Raw genomic sequence first — 18,185 nt, 5'->3', positions numbered from 1 at the left:
ACGCGGATTTCGTGACAGTAGAGAACCCTGAATAAACACGGCTGGCTAGCCAAGGACTCTTATCGTTTATCTAAAGTAGCTTAGAGTTTGTTTGCAGTTGCATTAAACTAAAACAGCCCCAAGAGCAGAGCTGCAGAATAATTACATTTTCTTTTAAATTTCATTGGCTGAAAACAATTACAATAAATCATGATTATAACCTAATTTACATATAAAATAAATTAATAACTACAAAAAATATTCTTCATTTTTGCAGTGTAGCATAAACATCTAAACAAAATATCAAGAAACTGGAACAACTCAATTTGAATGTTATTTTAAAACTATTGTCAAGAAAATAACATTATCACAATTTGGACCACTGTGATACAGTAGGTAAGGCAGCAGGATTAAGTTCCAGGAGACTCTAGGTTTCATATCCCAGCTCAGCCTCTAACTAACTGCCCCCTAGCTCTATCCCTTGCCCTCCGTGGGCCTAAGCCAACCCAGCTGGAATAACCCCACTGGAAGCTACAATAGAGGCTAAAGCACAACTCACTGAGCCAGTGGTTAGCAAATTCTTTCTCCAGTGTTCCATAGTTAACCTCAATGTATTCCTTTTGGGACAGGGTTGAGGTTTTTTTATAAAAAAAAAAAAAAAAAAGAAAAAGAAAAAATGGTGTCTATTTCTTGTTTTTAACCGAAACGACCACAGAGTGTTTACAAAAGACAAATAAGGTGTGTTGTTCATGTTTAATACAATAAATGGGGCTCCAATCCAGCATATTCTTTCCCAATTTTGCAAGGCTTTCCCGAAAAAAAGTTAGTGATGTGATGTGTAAAACATAAATAATTAACTGAAAGCAACAACAAAAAAAGCAGTCAAAGCATTTTTATCTAGGGCTACAGTATCTTGTAAATTATCTACTTAATCACTTACTCCAAAGTTTTAACAATAATTTATTTCCATGTTCAACCTCCTAAACTCTCCTCATTGGAAGTTCGTGTCCAATATGTGCTGCAGGACAGCTAACTCAACAGAGACCAAGCTGCGCGGACATCGAACCACAGGGTTATATTCAACGCTGGTGTGCTTAACTTCGAGACCTACCTGCAGTTACGTTTAGCAATAGTGTCTGCCAGTGCTGCTCCTATCTTTAATGTATTCTGAAATCCCCAGTATACATTTAGATTTGAAGGGAAAACTTTACAAACTTCACACTCTAGACAGCAGTCATCGCGACCTACATTCCAATACCCTCAAGAACATCCAGAGCAATTTTCATCACAATTGGTTGAGTGATGCCTCATAACTTGAAACGCACGTGTGAAACACGTACCGCACTAAAGTATCCGGGGGGGGGGGGGGGGGGGGGGGTATGCATCCCTGCTGGCATAGCACATTACAGTACGAGGGCCACAACACTAAAAACTGATTTAGAAGTGGAATGCATGCATTCCAAGAATCTTTCTAGGATTGGATTACTTAACCTGTCCTCGGCTTAGAAACACAGCTGCCATAGCAACCATGACTAATTGATACAGTCTAGAGTACTCCCAATACCCTGCCCTTTTCAATACTGTCTGGGTTGAATGGATTAGATCTACAATTATTTGTTTATTTAGCAGACGCCTTTATCCAAGGCATCTTACAGAGACTAGGGTGTGTGAACTATGCATCAGCTGCAGAGTCACTTGCAACTACGTCTCACCCGAAAGACGGAGCACAAGTTGGTTAAGTGACTTGCTCAGGGTCACACAATGAGTCAGTGGCTGAGGTGGGATTTGAACCAGGGACCTCCTGGTTACAAGCCCTTTCCTTTAACCACTGGACCACACAGCCTCCTGTAACATGGTAACATGTAACTTGGACTACCTATGCAATGGTAACACTGCATAGGTAGTCCAAGATTAGTGCTAACCATGGTCTGTAAAACCAGCCCAACTTTTTAGTTCAAACCTTCTGTGTTATAGGTTTTTTTCCCCCATTTAAACTTTGGTATACCTGTTCAATAAACATGTTTCGATTAAATAGGTATCTTCAGATAATCAAACAATGTTTTTCTTTAGTGAAGGCAGTGCTCCGTACTATACAGGAGCAGCCCCAGTGCCTGAGAGTACAGCAACTCACATTTATTACTGTGACAATAACTAATGTCAGCCACTAATGTCAGTATCAAATTTACAGTGCAACAAAACACTTAACAAGCTACGCATATGCCTCATTAAAATATGAATATTCATTTCTCTGGAGGACATATTGTGCAGAGGTGTAGCAGAAGCTAAAAAGGAAAATATTTTCACACACTAACTGTTAAGTGGTGTTAAAAATAAACCTCTAATCTAGCGCAACCCAGAAAACAACCATGTTTGAGTGCTGGTGTTTTTAGGTTTTTGTGGTTTACCATGTGTTTAGGGATTTGCATGCTGATAAGTTGTTTTTTATGGTTTTGAAATTGTATTTCCAGTGTACTTCAGAGTGTGTGTGGTTTCAAAAAATTGATACTGGAGATGCAGAAGAAAAACCACGCCTTGTGTTATTTTGAATAAGGCTCTGGTTGAAGGAGGAAATATAGATAATGGTACTGCTCACCAGTGCGTGCTCCTTCGGGAGTGTCTGTTTGAAAACAAACAGTGGAGGCAGGTCTACTTATAGAGCAGGTAGTTGTGCTACTGTAGTTAGTGAGTCCTAGAAGAGTTAGTGATGAGCACCTGAGTTGTGTACTCTTTAGCCGTCATTTACACAATGTCTAATATTACACACAGTAAATCATTGGCTATTTAAAAAGATTCAAAATCATGCACCTTTATTGTGACTTGCAAGGGGTGGTGCAGTAAATGGTTAATGGATATCAGACAAATTAGTATCGAAGTTAAATAACAGAACCTCCTGGCTCAACCTGCAAGCCTCCTTGTTTGGAGTTGAATCGGTTCACTTACACCTTGTTAAATGTGATTGATCCGCATGAGGGGATCTAGTTACCATGCATGTTTACTGTTCATTCCTCACTGCAGCGCTACACAACATATCTAAATATTCCTTCTAAAGCCATTCTAAATTACAGCAAATCCTTGAGAACAGAAAAGAGTAAAATAAATAAATAAATAAATAGTAGTTTGGTCGAGTGGTTAGAGCAATTGTCTATATCAATTATATAATTTCAATTTCATTTTTATGTTATTTAACCTGTACAATATACAAGACCCTTGAGAGATATACATCTATCTAATTTTCAAAGCAGGACTGAGTTTCCTACTGTTTTCATGACTCCTTGTGAAGCTGATCTTTTAATTTCCAATACATTGTCCTCACTTCGAAATCATCTCTGAAGATACAACACTGGAGAGAAAAGTCTTCTCACTCAAGTTGGACCACACCTAATATATTCCTCTATGCTTCATTTTCCCTTTCCAGTTACAACTCAAACTAAAACAGATACTTCCATTTTATCTATCCCCTGCTGTTTTCCAAATATCTAGAGAACTATTTGTCCAATTGTGCCAAAACTTGCTAAGGATCATTAGCACAAATTCATAATTGTGTGCTAAGGCGGCTGTTTGGCTGTCCATCTGACTGTATATCATTTTTCAGTTAGCTAGAGATTTGCTTGACCAAGTGATGAAAGTTGCTAACCTTCTTTAGAGCATATTATTGTGTGTCATAATCTGGGCCTGTATGGAGGCTGTCTGTCCGCCTGTCCCATTGTCTGTATGTCACACTTACATTTTTACATACATCTTGTGAGACAAATCTGTGGCAGAGCCGATAATCTAACCCAGGACTTCCAGGATCAGTCCTCTGCTCAAACCAGTAGTGCAAACTGGTCCAACACAGCACTCTGCAACACGACTTTTTAAGGTTTTCTAAAGCAGGCAGCACCAACACGCATTCAGCTCAAAACATACACAAACAAGAAACTGGCAGAAAAATACAGAAACGCTAAAGTACAGTACCTTTAAGTCATTCCACAGTATTCCCAAATATTGAGCAGCCCTCCTGACAATCCAAGTTAAAAAGCAAAGGGAATTGTGCTCGTTAACCACTCCGGTACAGGACGCATCATCAGGTGAAGTCACCGCTGGATAAAGCACTATGGTTGAATGAAAAACACTTAAAGCAATCTTCTGTGTCAAATATTAGACAGCTTGTACAATCCCTGTCAGCACAAAACACAGTGCTTGTATGGTCGACTGCACTACTAAGAAGACCAAGAGCAGGTTAGTGCCAGACCAGCAGGACCTATTGTACCTATTGACCTATTCTTCAACAGATTCAAAACAAAGGAATGAGACAAGAGACACTGTGCAGGCAAGACAGGCTCAGTCTTGTACCAGGTCCCTAAAGTGATGTCATGACCTTATACTCTGGCTGAAGGTAAATGTTCTGTTTCAGAGTCCATTGTTCACAGATAATTACATTCTCTTTTCCTGTTCTCATGGATGATGTTGTGCAGGTATTGCTAACCCTTTTTTTTATAATACCATGATTGTGTCACAATTGCCCTGCCCTCCCCCCCAGGACTACACCATGGCTAAATGTTTCTGATGAGGCTTCTAACTAACCCCAAATGAAACAAAACCAACTAAAAAACACCGATTTGTTCTAAAAAAAAAAAAAATAATAAAATAAAAAAAAAACAGATACTGCATGCCTCAAGGCCCAACTCAAAGCTAATCGTACTCGAAACATGGCAAAATACTTTGATTTACAGCTTTAAAAACGAGGCATTGGACAGTCTCACTTCTGAACTGAAGGTAAAAAAATGTTGTGTTTGAACTCTTTTAGTTATTGTATTTTATTTTATTTTTTTCATTATTTTATTTTTTTTAACTGTGTGAAGCGCCTTGAGATGTGCAGGTCTGCACATGATAAGGCACTCTATATAAATTGAAGCTGCTGTTGTTGTTAACTGAACACATTTTTCTCAACAAGGTTCTATTATACAGCGTGTGTTTTGGGGATAATTTCCCTCAGCTATAAAGGTAAATGATGTGTTAAGGAATAGCAAAGATTCAGAGGTCTATTTGCTTGAGGGTAGAGTTGTGTTTTGCGTCGAAGAAATCGCCACAAACAACTTATTTGTGGCTCTTCACAGACAAGCTGCTTTATAGGTTGTCTGCATCCTTGAGTCTCAGCTCCTTCTCTAGAACATGACAAACATAGTGCTGCTGCTGTCACTAGTGCCACAGTCTCACATACTGTACGGTCAATGCTTTTGCAAGCGTTTTTTTTTTTTGTCTGAATGCATTCAACACAATCATAATACAAAACCCACTGAACAGCGTTGACCACGCATCTGAAGAAGTTATTTGCAAATAACAGAACCAAAACAAGGACAAACAAGGACTTGCCTGCAATCAGGTGACAGAAGTGGGGACAGTACTGTTTCTTCAACAGTTGGTTGTGCGACTTCTGAAGTCCCTTATGTGTAGGCTGCGCTTACCATTCCAGTTGCTGTCCAGACTCTTACAGTTGTTTCCTTTACCGAGTCACAATAAAAACCCTATTTTTATCTCCATCTTCGGCTTTTTTTCCCATTAATTTGCAGCACACTGTTGAATCCAGACCTGCATACTGGAGTTGGCAATAGCTCACTGTCATCTGATGCATGGAGGCAATTCACCCTTTCCTAAAAATGCACGCTGTCGGGAATCCGCAGCTGCGGGTCATGTTTCTGATAAGTTGGATGGTTGAGTGGTGCAACTTCAGGAACAAGTCTGCTTCCAGCTGAGGAGCAGGATCAACATTTAAAATCAATAAACTTGGGGAAAAAAACAATCCCATCCTGATAGAAAATTAACCGACTGAAGACTGATCAAAAGAAGCATGATTAGTATTAGTAACATAAAAAAAAGCAGATTACCATGACCTACATACAGTACTGTAGACCGTATGCACATGTAAAAAGTTTAACATATGAAAAGATTCTTTAGATATACTGTATGTGCAAAGCTCTTAACGTGTGAAATACACCGATAACATCCCTTAAGGCATCTTGTGGAGTCTATGTCGCTTTCTGTCAAGGCTGTGGTCTAAGCAAAATGGTGGCCTACAGTAGGTACAAGTCCTAAAAAATGTGTCATACAGTGAAGATTTGAATGCATTTATGCACACCCACCTCCACAGCTGAGGAAAATATAGAAAGGTTTGGCTTTAATATCAACACAAAAACACACCTTCTTTTCATCATTCATGGGAAACAGCTAACTGTCCTGTACTGGAGTTAGCCAATGTTGCTCACACAGCACTTTCCTCTCTATGCAAACACTTTTAATTGAGCGACAGTGTCACTTACAGTAAATGGCTGCTGACCCTCAATGCAGTCTGTGGATGACAGCTCAACAACGCAACCAGCCTGTGTGTGTTCTGACAGCACTGTACTCTAATGCAGCAGAAGATCTGCTACATCTAAGGGACAACCCATGTAAATAAAAGCTGAAAGGGTAAGAATGGCACCCTCCAGGTCTGCAGAGAGGGGAACAGACCACAGTCCTATTGAATAGCAGCGGCTCACACATGAAAAGCACCGTCACCATTTCAATAGTGAAGGATTACTGGAAGAAAGGAGGGAGATGAGTGAAAGAGAAGCACGACAGGAGGGAGTCACTTACGGTCACATGAGAGCAGGGAAAGGAGAGGGTAATAAAAAAATAAAAAAAGCCATGCTCTCAATATTACCATACACTGAAACATCTTAAAACACACAACAGTAAGATGGCCTCAGCACAATTTGTTCTGGGTGTTGAGACGCCAGTTGACAGTATTAAGAACAATACGCTGTTGTTGTTGTTTTTACTGTGCCATGTTGTTCTTGAGAAGAAACTCTCCGCTGCTCAGAGAGTCAGTCAGTCTGTACATAATGTATGCATTCACTGCTTTTCAAACGAATCAGCAACCAACAGAGGGCTTTCATTAAATCCTGGGCCTTTTTAAATTTAAAACTGGAATACTTTATGAAGAATAAACACGAAAGTTACACAGAAAAATATGACAGTGCAAATAAAATCTGAGAAAGAAAAAACACTGCAGGGTGTGCTTGGAGTTCAACAATACAAATGTGTCAATTTAATGTCTACTTAAGGTGCTAAAGAAAAACTGACATGCTCCAAAATACAGTGCTCCCTCTATATTATACTATCTGGCTTATATAGCACATAAAATAAATAAATAAATAAAATAAAATAAAATAAAATAAAAATCAGGAAATATATGTGAATTAGTTAAAGGCCCTTTTACAAAAAAGTATAGCGCAACAACGGATATACCCCCGAGATGCATTTTCTCCATTCAAAATCCTGGGGGACACCAGACACACACACAGTTACATCATTCAAACGAAACAGTGAATGATGAATGTACAGAAAAAGTATAAAATACATTTTACCACCAGCTAGAAGCATGTCTACATTTAAACACTACTGTATTATGTAAATGCATCTTATTGAGAAATGATAAATTTGTTTACCGCCTTCATTTGGATGAATTCCGGCCAATTGTTTCAATTATGCCAAGTGTTTGGAAACAGGCCCTACTTTGATTTGCAGTTCTCTTAAGTGCTGCGCTCGAATGTATTGATTTGTTTTAAATTCCTCTCCTAGGGATAAAATACCTTTCTGATCAACATCTAATTGTCACAGGGGCCTTTGGGGGCTGCAGTAATAAAAAAATAATCCTTGAGAAATCGGTCCATACTTGGTAGTTAATGACTGCATTGACAAGTAATGCTTGTTTCACTACAGCAGGTAAAGCGCAAGATGCCTCAGCTGTAGGTGTATTGTGCATAAGTCAAGGAACAGGCTAAAAAAAAAATAAAAAAAATTTTAACACTGTCCTCGACAAGACAAGTTACAGAAACATAATACATTAAATAGTATGCTTGTTTGGTTTGTACATCACATTGTATTAACATATGTTACTACCTAATTAGGATTCAAACTCTGGATAAATTAGACATAAGTATCACTTAGGTCCATGTCCCTGGGACAAAAGACACAATTACATTATCAAGATAATTTTCAAACACGATTGACTGTATACGATCCTAAACTTATTAAAAACTGAAAAACAATCAAAAAGACGGACACACATTCATTTCAGCTGATGCCTTTCATTACTAAAGAAGCTGTTAGTCTGCTTGACTTTCCTATAGCTTCACCTCAACACTTTACTAAACATACATCATCAATCAGACCTAGTCTAGTATGTTGCTTTTCCTGACAGCCAAATCAATCAACTTACAGTACTGTATAGTCTTTAGGAATAACAGCAAAGCAAAAACATACATACTGTATATTATATATACGCCAATTCTCAATGCTCTTTCGGTGTCTACATCAGATCAACAGGAAGCCTCTCTTGAAAGCTGTGCTCCCCCAGCCCGGTGCTCTCCACATGCTCTGCGGTGACCCCTCTGTGGCCAAGGCAGCACTGCTCTAGTGATGAGAAACCTGTCTGAGAAAGCTGACACACACAGGAAGCCCACTGGGGAGCAGAGGAGGGCGTCTCTCTCTCTTGCTCTCTCAATCTATCTCTCTCAATCTCTCTCACACCCAGCCTGCCTGGTAACCAGTCTCCTCTCTCTGGCAGCCTGGTGCACTGGCTATTTCTGAACCAACAGGTGGAATGGGCAGCCTACAGTAATTTCCCCTGTTGTGGTAGAAAACACCAAACAGTAAGCTAGAAATGTATACAGTTATCAGAATCCTGCAGGGCTTTTAATGCTCCACCTTGTAATTTCAATTTTAGGTTTTACAGTGCTGTTTCCAGCAGGCAAGAAGAGCCAGTTTCTGAAACTTCAGAGTTATTGTTGGTTCTTTCAAGGTCAACCAGAGGTGTTTTAAACTGTTCTGTTTCCTTTTTTTAATTAAAATCTTGTGCTTTTTTGCTTGATATACAATCATACAGGTGTCTCTTAGGAAATTCTTGCAATTAGATGGTTCACCTCAATGTTTCCCCCTCACCCAAAGCACAATATTTTTAAAAATACAATTAATTCTTCCCTTTTAAATGTGAAAAAGTATCTGCTTATGAAATAAAACTGACAATTTTAAAAATAACGTTTTAAAATCATATAACAAAGCATTAAGATCCTCCCTTTCCATGCCTAGCTTCTGATAAGCCTTTGTACTGTTTGAAAACCTCCAGTCTCTCTCTGCAGGTACCTAAACAGAACATCTTTGCAATGCAGATGTCTGTGAACTATCATGATGAGACTATCAAATCAGCTGGGAGTGAAAGCCAGAAAGACTGTGCAAGACTTCATAAAGCAATAATTGGGTTTTAAATGGAAAGAAGAACTTGTACAAGAAATAATCATTACTGGATACAGATGGAATAAATCTATAAAAGTATAAATCTACCTACACATAACACAACACAAAAAAAAAATCTGTTACACTGCGACGGCTTTCAAGATTAATTGGTTTTCTTACTCAGTTAGTTAAAACTAAGCTGCTGACTATATTAATATAGGACCAGCAATTAGCAGTGGCTTAAACTAATTTAGAGATCTCTATCCTAAGTTGTTGCTTTTTGAAGATATTATAAAGGTCACTGTATTTTATTTTTCCATTACGCATAACCAGTCATTGTCTAGTATGTCTGACCACAACTACTGTGTATAAAAAGTAGAATGCACATTTATACTGCACTTAAAGTAGATCTAAAATCATTGACATAAATTATTGATATAACATTTAAATAAGGGATTTATCTATCCGGTATTAAAGTGTCTTAAAAGAATATTAAACACACAGTAACACAGCACCAAAATACTATTTGACAGCCCAGCAGGAAATGAAGGAAGTGGATATGTAATATACACAGATAAATTAACATTTTAATCACTATCCAGCCTTTTCAATATACACCGGGACATCTTGTACAACCACTTTGTTCTCTACTATAAATAACCATTGAGTAGAGCCAGCATGCTTAGTTTGTTTGGGTTTTTTGTGTGAAAATTGCAGGGAAATGTATCTTTGAAAAGACATATCATGCAATTGACTGGAACAATATTGATAGTCATATTTATAATGCTTAGAAGCTGTATGACAGTTGTGTGCAGCCATGGAGCAGCAGCACAGTATTGGTGACTTCACAAGGGCCATATTACTGGGTGCCTGTGCAACTGGCCCATCCCTTAACCCAGCAGCTGCACTCACCACTGTGTCCAGGACAGGGCCAGTGTTGCTCCTGGAATGGCAAGGTTTGCAGGATAGCCACCACTGGAAAGCACAACTCTCGTCTATGACTGGTCAAGTCTTCAACACAGGACAAGACTTCACCTGTTTCCACTCATGGCAGCAACCAGGACCATTCACCCCCAACCTCTACCCCTCGCAGGAATTTACCCAGAACAATGCACACCTGCCCCAGTGCCAGCCTCACCTCACACCTGGCATTGCCTGTGAAAGCTGTCTCTCAAGCACTGTGGAAAAGAGAGATCTGTGCAACCCCTTCTCTGCACTGTTTGATTATAGTTGATCTGAAACATAATTGCGTTTTACATGTTATGTTCTAAGTTTTAAATAAAGACTGTTTTAATTATTTGCGGCCCTTGTCATTTTGTTTTTTAAAAAAGGAACAAAATGTTTTGAATAATTAGAAACAATTTAGACAACTATAAGTACAAAGTTGTACTTATATAACACATTATTATTATTATTATTATTATTATTATTATTATTATTATTATTATTTCATTTGTAGTATTTGTAACAAGGCATGAAACACAAAATACAAATTTATATTTAACAGGCAATTGCAGATTACAGAAAGATTTTAAAAGGCTGAACAGAAAAAAAAGACTGAAATACTAAAATAATAATACAAACATCAACTTGTACGGATGAAATAAACTTGTGAAAACCGACTGCTGAAATACACCAGGTGTAAAAGCTTACTGAACATCTACAGCAAACAACACACATGTGAAAACTTGCCTGCACATCAAACTGAGTTTCCTGTTTTCTGTGAACCGCTGATATCTCCCGTTGTCACAGCATCAGATGTCACCGTTTAATTTTCTGGCATGCACAGTACCACAGTGCCACCTATTGAAATGTACCGCATTGGCAGTACATTTCATTACATGTACATTGGCAGTACAACACCTGACCTTGCCCCTATCACCTTCAAAATCAACAGCTGTCTGGAAAAGGGCTTGTAACCAGGATGTCCCCGGTTCAAATCCCACCTCAGCCACGGACTCATTGTGGGACCCTGAGCAAGTCACTTAACCTCCTTGTGCTCCGTCTTTCGGGTGAGACGTAGTTGCAAGTGACTCTGCAGCTGATGCATAGTTCACACACCCTAGTCTTTGTAAGTCGCCTTGGATAAAGGCATCTGCTAAATAAACAAATAATAATATCCCATTTAAAAAGTCTAGCTTTTATTAAGATGCTGAACAAAAACAGCAGAGCTACGGATCATTCCACGGACTCCAAACTGAAATCAAAAACATTTGGACGGCAGTTTAATGAAAAGTTTGATCCCAATTTAAAGTGTTTCTCCAGGCATATGCAAAAATGTAAGTGCGACACACAGACGGGTGAACGGATTGAGAGACAGACACCCCCGTATCTCCAGAATCTGACCGTCTCCAGAACTAATGCTAAATCATTTTACAGCAAGATTCATAACAATTGCATACACGGTTCTGTGTAATGAGTGATGCTCCCCATTTTAGATCCCTACACTACAGCACACAGCAGTAACCTTCTGCCACTCTAGTAAAACCCCCAGAGAAAGAAACCCATACTCATAATCATCTTGAGCGATGAATACCCGTCATGCTGTCAGAAAAGAGATCAAATGGATTATCATTTACTGCTAGATTATGAGACACTGATATTGGAGGGGCAGCAGTGTGGAGTAGCGGTTAGGGCTCTGGACTCTTGACTGGAGGGTCGTGGGTTCGATCCCAGGTGGGGGACACCTCTGCTGTACCTTTGAGCAAGGAACTTTACCTAGATTGCTCCAGTAAAAACCCAACTGTATAAATGGGTAATTGTATGTAAAAATAATGTGTAAAAAATAATGTAATTGTATGTAAAAATAATGTGATATCTTGTAACAATTGTAAGTCGCCCTGGATAAGGGCATCTGCTAAGAAATAAATAATAAAAAATACAAAAATCAAGCTGCCCATCAACAATATCATCTCAAACTGCCTTGCACTTAAATTAGGGAAGGCTGTTATTACACAGTGGCAGGGTGATCAACAGCACTGCATGTACAGTACTGTAGTTCCTCTACTGTACACCCAAGCTAGAAGATTACATTCCAGTATTCTGTAAACTGTTGTTGGGAGGCTGCTGTATGTATGCCTGCTCCTTGTAGCATTAAGGATTCAGCAATAGAGATCAGGAGATATTTAACAAAGATGCTGCTACTTTATTAATGGGGTTAAGTGCACAGCGCAACATTACGTAATGACTGAAAACACACAACAGGATATTAAACAGGTAAGATATGAAATACTAGGAACATGTACTGTGGATTTTTATTTCATTTTGCTGCCTAAATTTAAAAGGTACAACATGTAATAAAAAGGCAGCAGTTATTTTTCTGTACTCCTCAAAAAATAAAAAAATAAATGATTAAATAATAACTCTCCATGGTTTGTATTTCTTACCTTTAAATGAAGAACAAAGGCGAGAATCTCAAGGCTACATTGTACCATCAAGTAATTCTCAAGTCCATAGTTTCTGCTTCAAATAGAGAGAGCGAGAGAGCGAGAGAGCGAGAGCAAGCAGAGAGAGAGAGAGTCCAAACTCACCAGAGTTCTTTCAGGTTCCCCTTGTGACTCTGCAGCAGGCTCCATGTCCCTCCCTTTTCCTCTCCTGCTTCCTGACGGTTAGCGCGGTTCAGAAACCTGCATGTCTTTCAACACAAATACAATAGCCTGTCATTGACCTAAAAGTAGCAATTACACCAATCACCGACAGAAAACAAAAAAGCCTGTCACTGCCATTGCAATTTCTACAGGAATTCAACATACATCTGAGTCCTGAGTGCAGGACAAAAGACAGGGGAATAAAAAGGGGGCGTGGATGAAAAGAGACTCCCGCTGGAGGAGCTTTCAAGAAAGGTCTGAATTCCTGTTTGAGACGGCAGCACAAGTGAAGCTGTCTCATAGCGGGAGACCACGGGTCCAAGTTATCTGCAATTCCATTTGCAAAAGGAAATTGCTTTAAATATACAGTCAGCACCTCACTGCGAGTGTCAGGGAATGACACTGAAAATCTACGAGAGCAGCAATCGGCAGATTATGTGCGACCATTCAGTATTGGTTGTGTGTCCCTGCTCGGTGTATACATCCACGTTCGCTAAATCAGATGCCATTTTACTTAATAACTACATATAATAATGCATTTTTAAGGACTAAATAGCTTCAAATGTAATGAATTGATTTGTTTTCTTTAAAGCAACAATGGCAGAAAAAAAATATGAAATACAGAATAATATACTGAAGGGGGGAGGTAAAAGAATTACTTTTTTTCTGTAATGTTGATTACTTTAAGAGGCACTGGTTCTTTCCTTTTATATTCAGCACAGAGGCAAAGGCTTAGTAAATGATGTCCAATGCCTGGCATTACAAACAGATGGCTGTATGGAACAGAAGAGACTAAGTACAAAATTTAGGGCTACTATACAATGTATTGCACAAGATACAAAAAAAACCTCGACAAGCTACATTCAAAACACATTCGAGGAAATCATTTTCACATGGCATGCTCCTTCAACGGAAAAATTCAGGAAGCCATAAATGTATAAAGCCAGTAACTTTGACAGAAAATAAGATTTAAAAACACGGATATGAATCTGCTGCAGCGGGTTACATTCCTGTACTGACAAGGTGTCCTTCATCATTTCAAATCAGAAAACTGAACAGAAACTGCATGCAACAGCACTGCAATAGGGTTGGACAATAATTACATTTGACATTATTGAGTATCTGCTAAAAATTACCACGATTATCTAAAATCAGGTTTTAACATCCCATCACTTGGGATTCGCATTGTTCTTTCTATGTCACAAGCTTTTTTTCCCCAGTCTGCCTTACGCTTTTTGTCTTTTTTTAATTTTATTTATTTTCCTGGAATACACAGAAGTCAACTGCCTAAGCAGGTTTTTCTCCTTTTGCAGTTAGCAAAACATTTGGGCAGCACTCATACACGACAATTTTTCTGGTTTTAGTTATGGCCCAAGTCCAATTAAAGCGTTACAGAACACGCCTATGGACTTTTATTGTACATTAACAAACTTCTGTGCCATGTGTACTGATATGCATTTTTGGCAAAGTGGTTTGCAGTACGACAGACAATAAAGTTTACGATCCAAACAGGTTTTGTTTTCATTAAAAACGACAGCTCCAGGTTCGTGTTAGCCGTCTAATAATAAGAAACAAGTACAATTAGAATCCAACAAAACAAAACAAACACTGAACACTCACAGTTACTTTATTCTCTGTCCTTTTAGTTTCGTCTCAACCATAAACAAGGAACAGATCACTTAGCCACTTCTTTCCGCCCCCTTTCTAGATGGTTGACTTCCACCTTTCCCTGGAATGAATTGTCAGCCCATCAGGTCCGTGGAACTCTGTTCCCTTGCACAGCAAACTCACAGGTCGAGAGGTAGATTTATAACCAAGATTCATTCTCTCTCTGTCACAGCATTGTTACAACAAAACTTTTTAAATATATATATTTTAAAACACATTTATTACCCTTTTTGTTCATCCCAGTAACCCTAGTGTGAACTCTCTCTGGGGAAAGGGGAATCTCCCTACACGAGTCATAGTGTGCTTCTACAGCAAGTAGTCCTTTTCTGAGTCACCACTGTTAATTACAATGAGGGGGGATTTAGATCTGCAGCCATGTTATAAATGGGCACACAAACTCTGCGACTGCTACCTTTGCAGGCAATCTCTCAGCCGGTCTGAGGACCTCAGTAAGATCATATCCTAGTGGTTGCAAGTTTGTGCTGTTGCTTTGAGGTTCAGTACCAGCTTTATACTGTACACTATCATTACATGACCAGAGTTTCCAGTGACGCACATACTAAGTTGTCACATGATGGCAGCCCGATTCGGAGCTCATGCATTGGATTCACCTGAATCTGAGGATCTTTAATGTGTTCTGTATTGAAAGAATGAATGCATGTATGCACCTGAGCAGGTTAGCATGATTTAATGCATGGTATACAGTTCCATTATTTTTCCTCATTGTATTTTATATGTGTGCCTGCTATAAAAGCTGCATTAAGTCTCTGTGCGAGCCTGTCTGCTCGTACAAAGCTGATTCAGGTTAGCTTTACACAGCACATTTCTTAATTTTCAAACCCTTGAATCAAGTACTTAAACATACCACTTACTAGTATAGCATTATCGTCTTTAAAAATCGATCATAATGATAGTATTTGTATTTTTATTTCTTTAGTTTACACAAAACACACAGTGTTGTGGTTCAGTGTGGCACATGCAATACAGCTGTATGTTTAAAGCACTCCTCAGCAGAATGCCAGTAATAGCATTTTAATCATCCCAACAGGTATCGGGAATCCTGAAATAGCAGCACTGCATTAGTGCAGAGACAGAAGAGATTCCCATTGGTTTTAGGCTAAGCTTGTTTGGATGCAGCGTCATTGCAATTCACCAGAACAAAGGTCAGCAAGGGTCACTGGGAGAGATAGGAGTTCCACCAAGGCAAGGAAGAGACTGGAAAAACAAGGACATCACCTGAACAGCAGAACAGGTTACCTGAGGTTTGCTTGCGTGCATATAATACTCATTAATACAAATTATGTTTGTATTTAAATTAGCAGATTTGGTTTTGCAGGTACTGTAATCACATGACTATAACATTAGACTTGTAAGAACAATGAACCACAAATAAGATTGCAATAATGTTGAATGTTACTGTCTTACAAAATCCCTATTTTTATAATTCGTATTTGACAGTAACATGTTGTTTTCTGACTACTCTGGTAAGATGTACTGCAGCTGTCAAGTCAGAAACCAACACTACAGGCATGTCCCAGAACAAAAAACAAATGACTGTAGAATGATTCACTGCCATCAGAAGGACCTGTAACTGTGTAACACGTTGACTGTTAGGGGAAAGTGATGGGCTGAAAGGACTCAGGAAGTGCAGGGCTTACCTAAGAGACAGGCATGCAACAGATCTTTCTTTACCAATATTTTATTAGCTAGAACCCCTTTTAAGTGTCACTAAACTCTATTTGCAGTAATTTCTTCCTCTGCCACTTTGCAAGGACTATAACCACTGATTAATATCACAGCTGATTTTACTTAATTTCCCCTTTCCTGTACTGTAGTGTAAAATATTTTCTAGCAAAAACCCCATAAGACACAACAAGCCAGATATTTATTCTCATGACCCAATCTTCAACCTGAAAAATGTATGACAATGCATTCGACAGTATGTTTCCATAGAGATCTTTCTGACACGTTGTATGAAGTCAAAGCTGCTCGGATCCTAAAGATTATCTAGTATGCATTCTTTATATAATATGGTTCAGCCTGTTGATTTTTTTCTAGAATTCTGGAAAAGTTCCATGCATATGAATCTTTATTTAACCCATTAAGGCAGAAATAACACAAGTTTTGTGGCCCACAGTGGCAATTTGAAGTTTCGAACAATTTTCATGCAGCTACTGTAGTAAACTGCAGGTGAGCTTTAGCAATATACCAATTTCCCCTTTCTAGCATCATTTCAGTGTTCACATTTTCAAGACCGGGCACTGTTTGTTTATAAATAGAAAGACTATTTAAATCATATTTAAATTGCATGAAGCAAATATCATTTTCCTTTTTTGTAAACATGTCTTGTTTCTTTATATTTGTTGTTATTTTTTAAAAAAAAGTTTTCATTACCCTCTTTTTTGGTAGGCCAAGCAAATGGAATCCCAGAAATGGTTTATAAACGGCACCAGCATCCACAATTCTGTGAAAACGCAGTACTCAGAACTGAAATGATTCATTCCACTAGACATTCACTTCCCCACAGAAATAGAGAACCTTAATGACCGCCTTTTGAAAATGCTAATCAACTCTGTATTCCGCGCTTTCATTCTGATCATTAAACTACAGTACAGACAATATACTGTAGATGTAAGACCAAGAAAGGTACATGATACCCTGCAGGGAATACAGCAACATTTACCGTTAGCCTTTTCACTAGGTGATGTAACTTAAAAAAAGGATGGTTAGTAAGTAGATTAAAGAAAATGCACAGAGTCCTTTTCTTCACTCAGTTGTTAGGTTTATTGAAATATGCAGGGAGTCTGGTCCCAGGTACAGGACAAACAGAATACTCGTTCTTACAATCTTTTGCATGACATTAAATACCCTTCTGTATAGATGGTCCACCTCCTCTTTCTCTGACACTTAACCAATAGAAAAGGTACAACACATTATCCTGTTACCATATATTTCATTTAGTGTGAGTGTGTGTGTGGGGTGTGTGGTGTGTGTCTGTGTGTGTAGTCTAGTGTGACGACCTCTGAACTCAGTGCATTCTTCAGACCCCTGGTGCCACAAAGGTCCATACATCCGGTTTTTGTCATCTTCCTTGTTCCTATCTCTCCGTTTTGCCTGAGACCCTTTGATTCCAGTGGCATTATCTCTTTGGATCTCTCTGAAGTCTTAGAACCTGGCCCCTTCTGGTCCCCCTGAAGACTAGCTTTATGACCCCCTCATAAACCAGCTGTATATTCTAAATTATACCCCAGTGAGGGCAAACGTCTTTCATGTCAGGGCTGGAGGTCAAAGGACTTGTTTGTACAGCCTTGATGTTGTTTAAAATGTGAATGCCGGCGGCGGTTTTAGGGATAAATATAACCGCAGCGCTTCTAGATTTAAACTGATTTCAAATGAAAGCAGCTGAACAATCACAACAATTACTATGTCTCAAAATATCAATTCCAATTCCAGATCCTTCCAAGGAATTGGAATTGGAATTAAAATTGGGATTTGATTTTAAAAAGCAATTGGAATTAAAAAAACAGGAAATGACCTCAACCCTGATCCACACTGGAATTTTCAACTTTAGCTAGTTAGCTATAACACAGTTAATTGGTCCAAATCTTCGTCTTCTGCCACAACACTTCTCAAAGGTGATTTCATCGACTGGCAGCAGTACTTTTTACAGTTCATTCATATGGGAATGCATTCAGTGGA

General features: G+C 38.7%; 1 protein-coding gene across 5 annotated transcripts in view; it reads right to left on the bottom strand.

The window, feature by feature from the left end:
- Nucleotides 1-18,185, bottom strand: part of LOC117414818 (oxysterol-binding protein-related protein 8-like) — a 96,802-nt gene that overhangs the window by 60,800 nt on the left and 17,817 nt on the right. The window contains exon 2 of one of the 5 annotated variants that reach the window (XM_034024625.3): nt 12,762-12,865. In XM_034024625.3, coding sequence (XP_033880516.3) covers nt 12,762-12,806 — 45 coding nt within the window. In that variant the 5' untranslated portion in view covers nt 12,807-12,865. Of the gene's footprint in view, nt 1-12,617; nt 12,734-12,761; nt 12,872-18,185 lie in introns of those variants that run through there. The other 4 variants (XM_034024629.3, XM_034024624.3, XM_034024628.3 and 1 more) reach the window with 4 other exon arrangements.

This window comes from Acipenser ruthenus, chromosome 7 (genome assembly GCF_902713425.1).
Source record: "Acipenser ruthenus chromosome 7, fAciRut3.2 maternal haplotype, whole genome shotgun sequence".
NCBI lineage: Eukaryota > Metazoa > Chordata > Actinopteri > Acipenseriformes > Acipenseridae > Acipenser > Acipenser ruthenus.
Note: the sequence above shows the minus strand (reverse complement) of the source record. Positions and strands in the feature narration are given on the sequence as shown.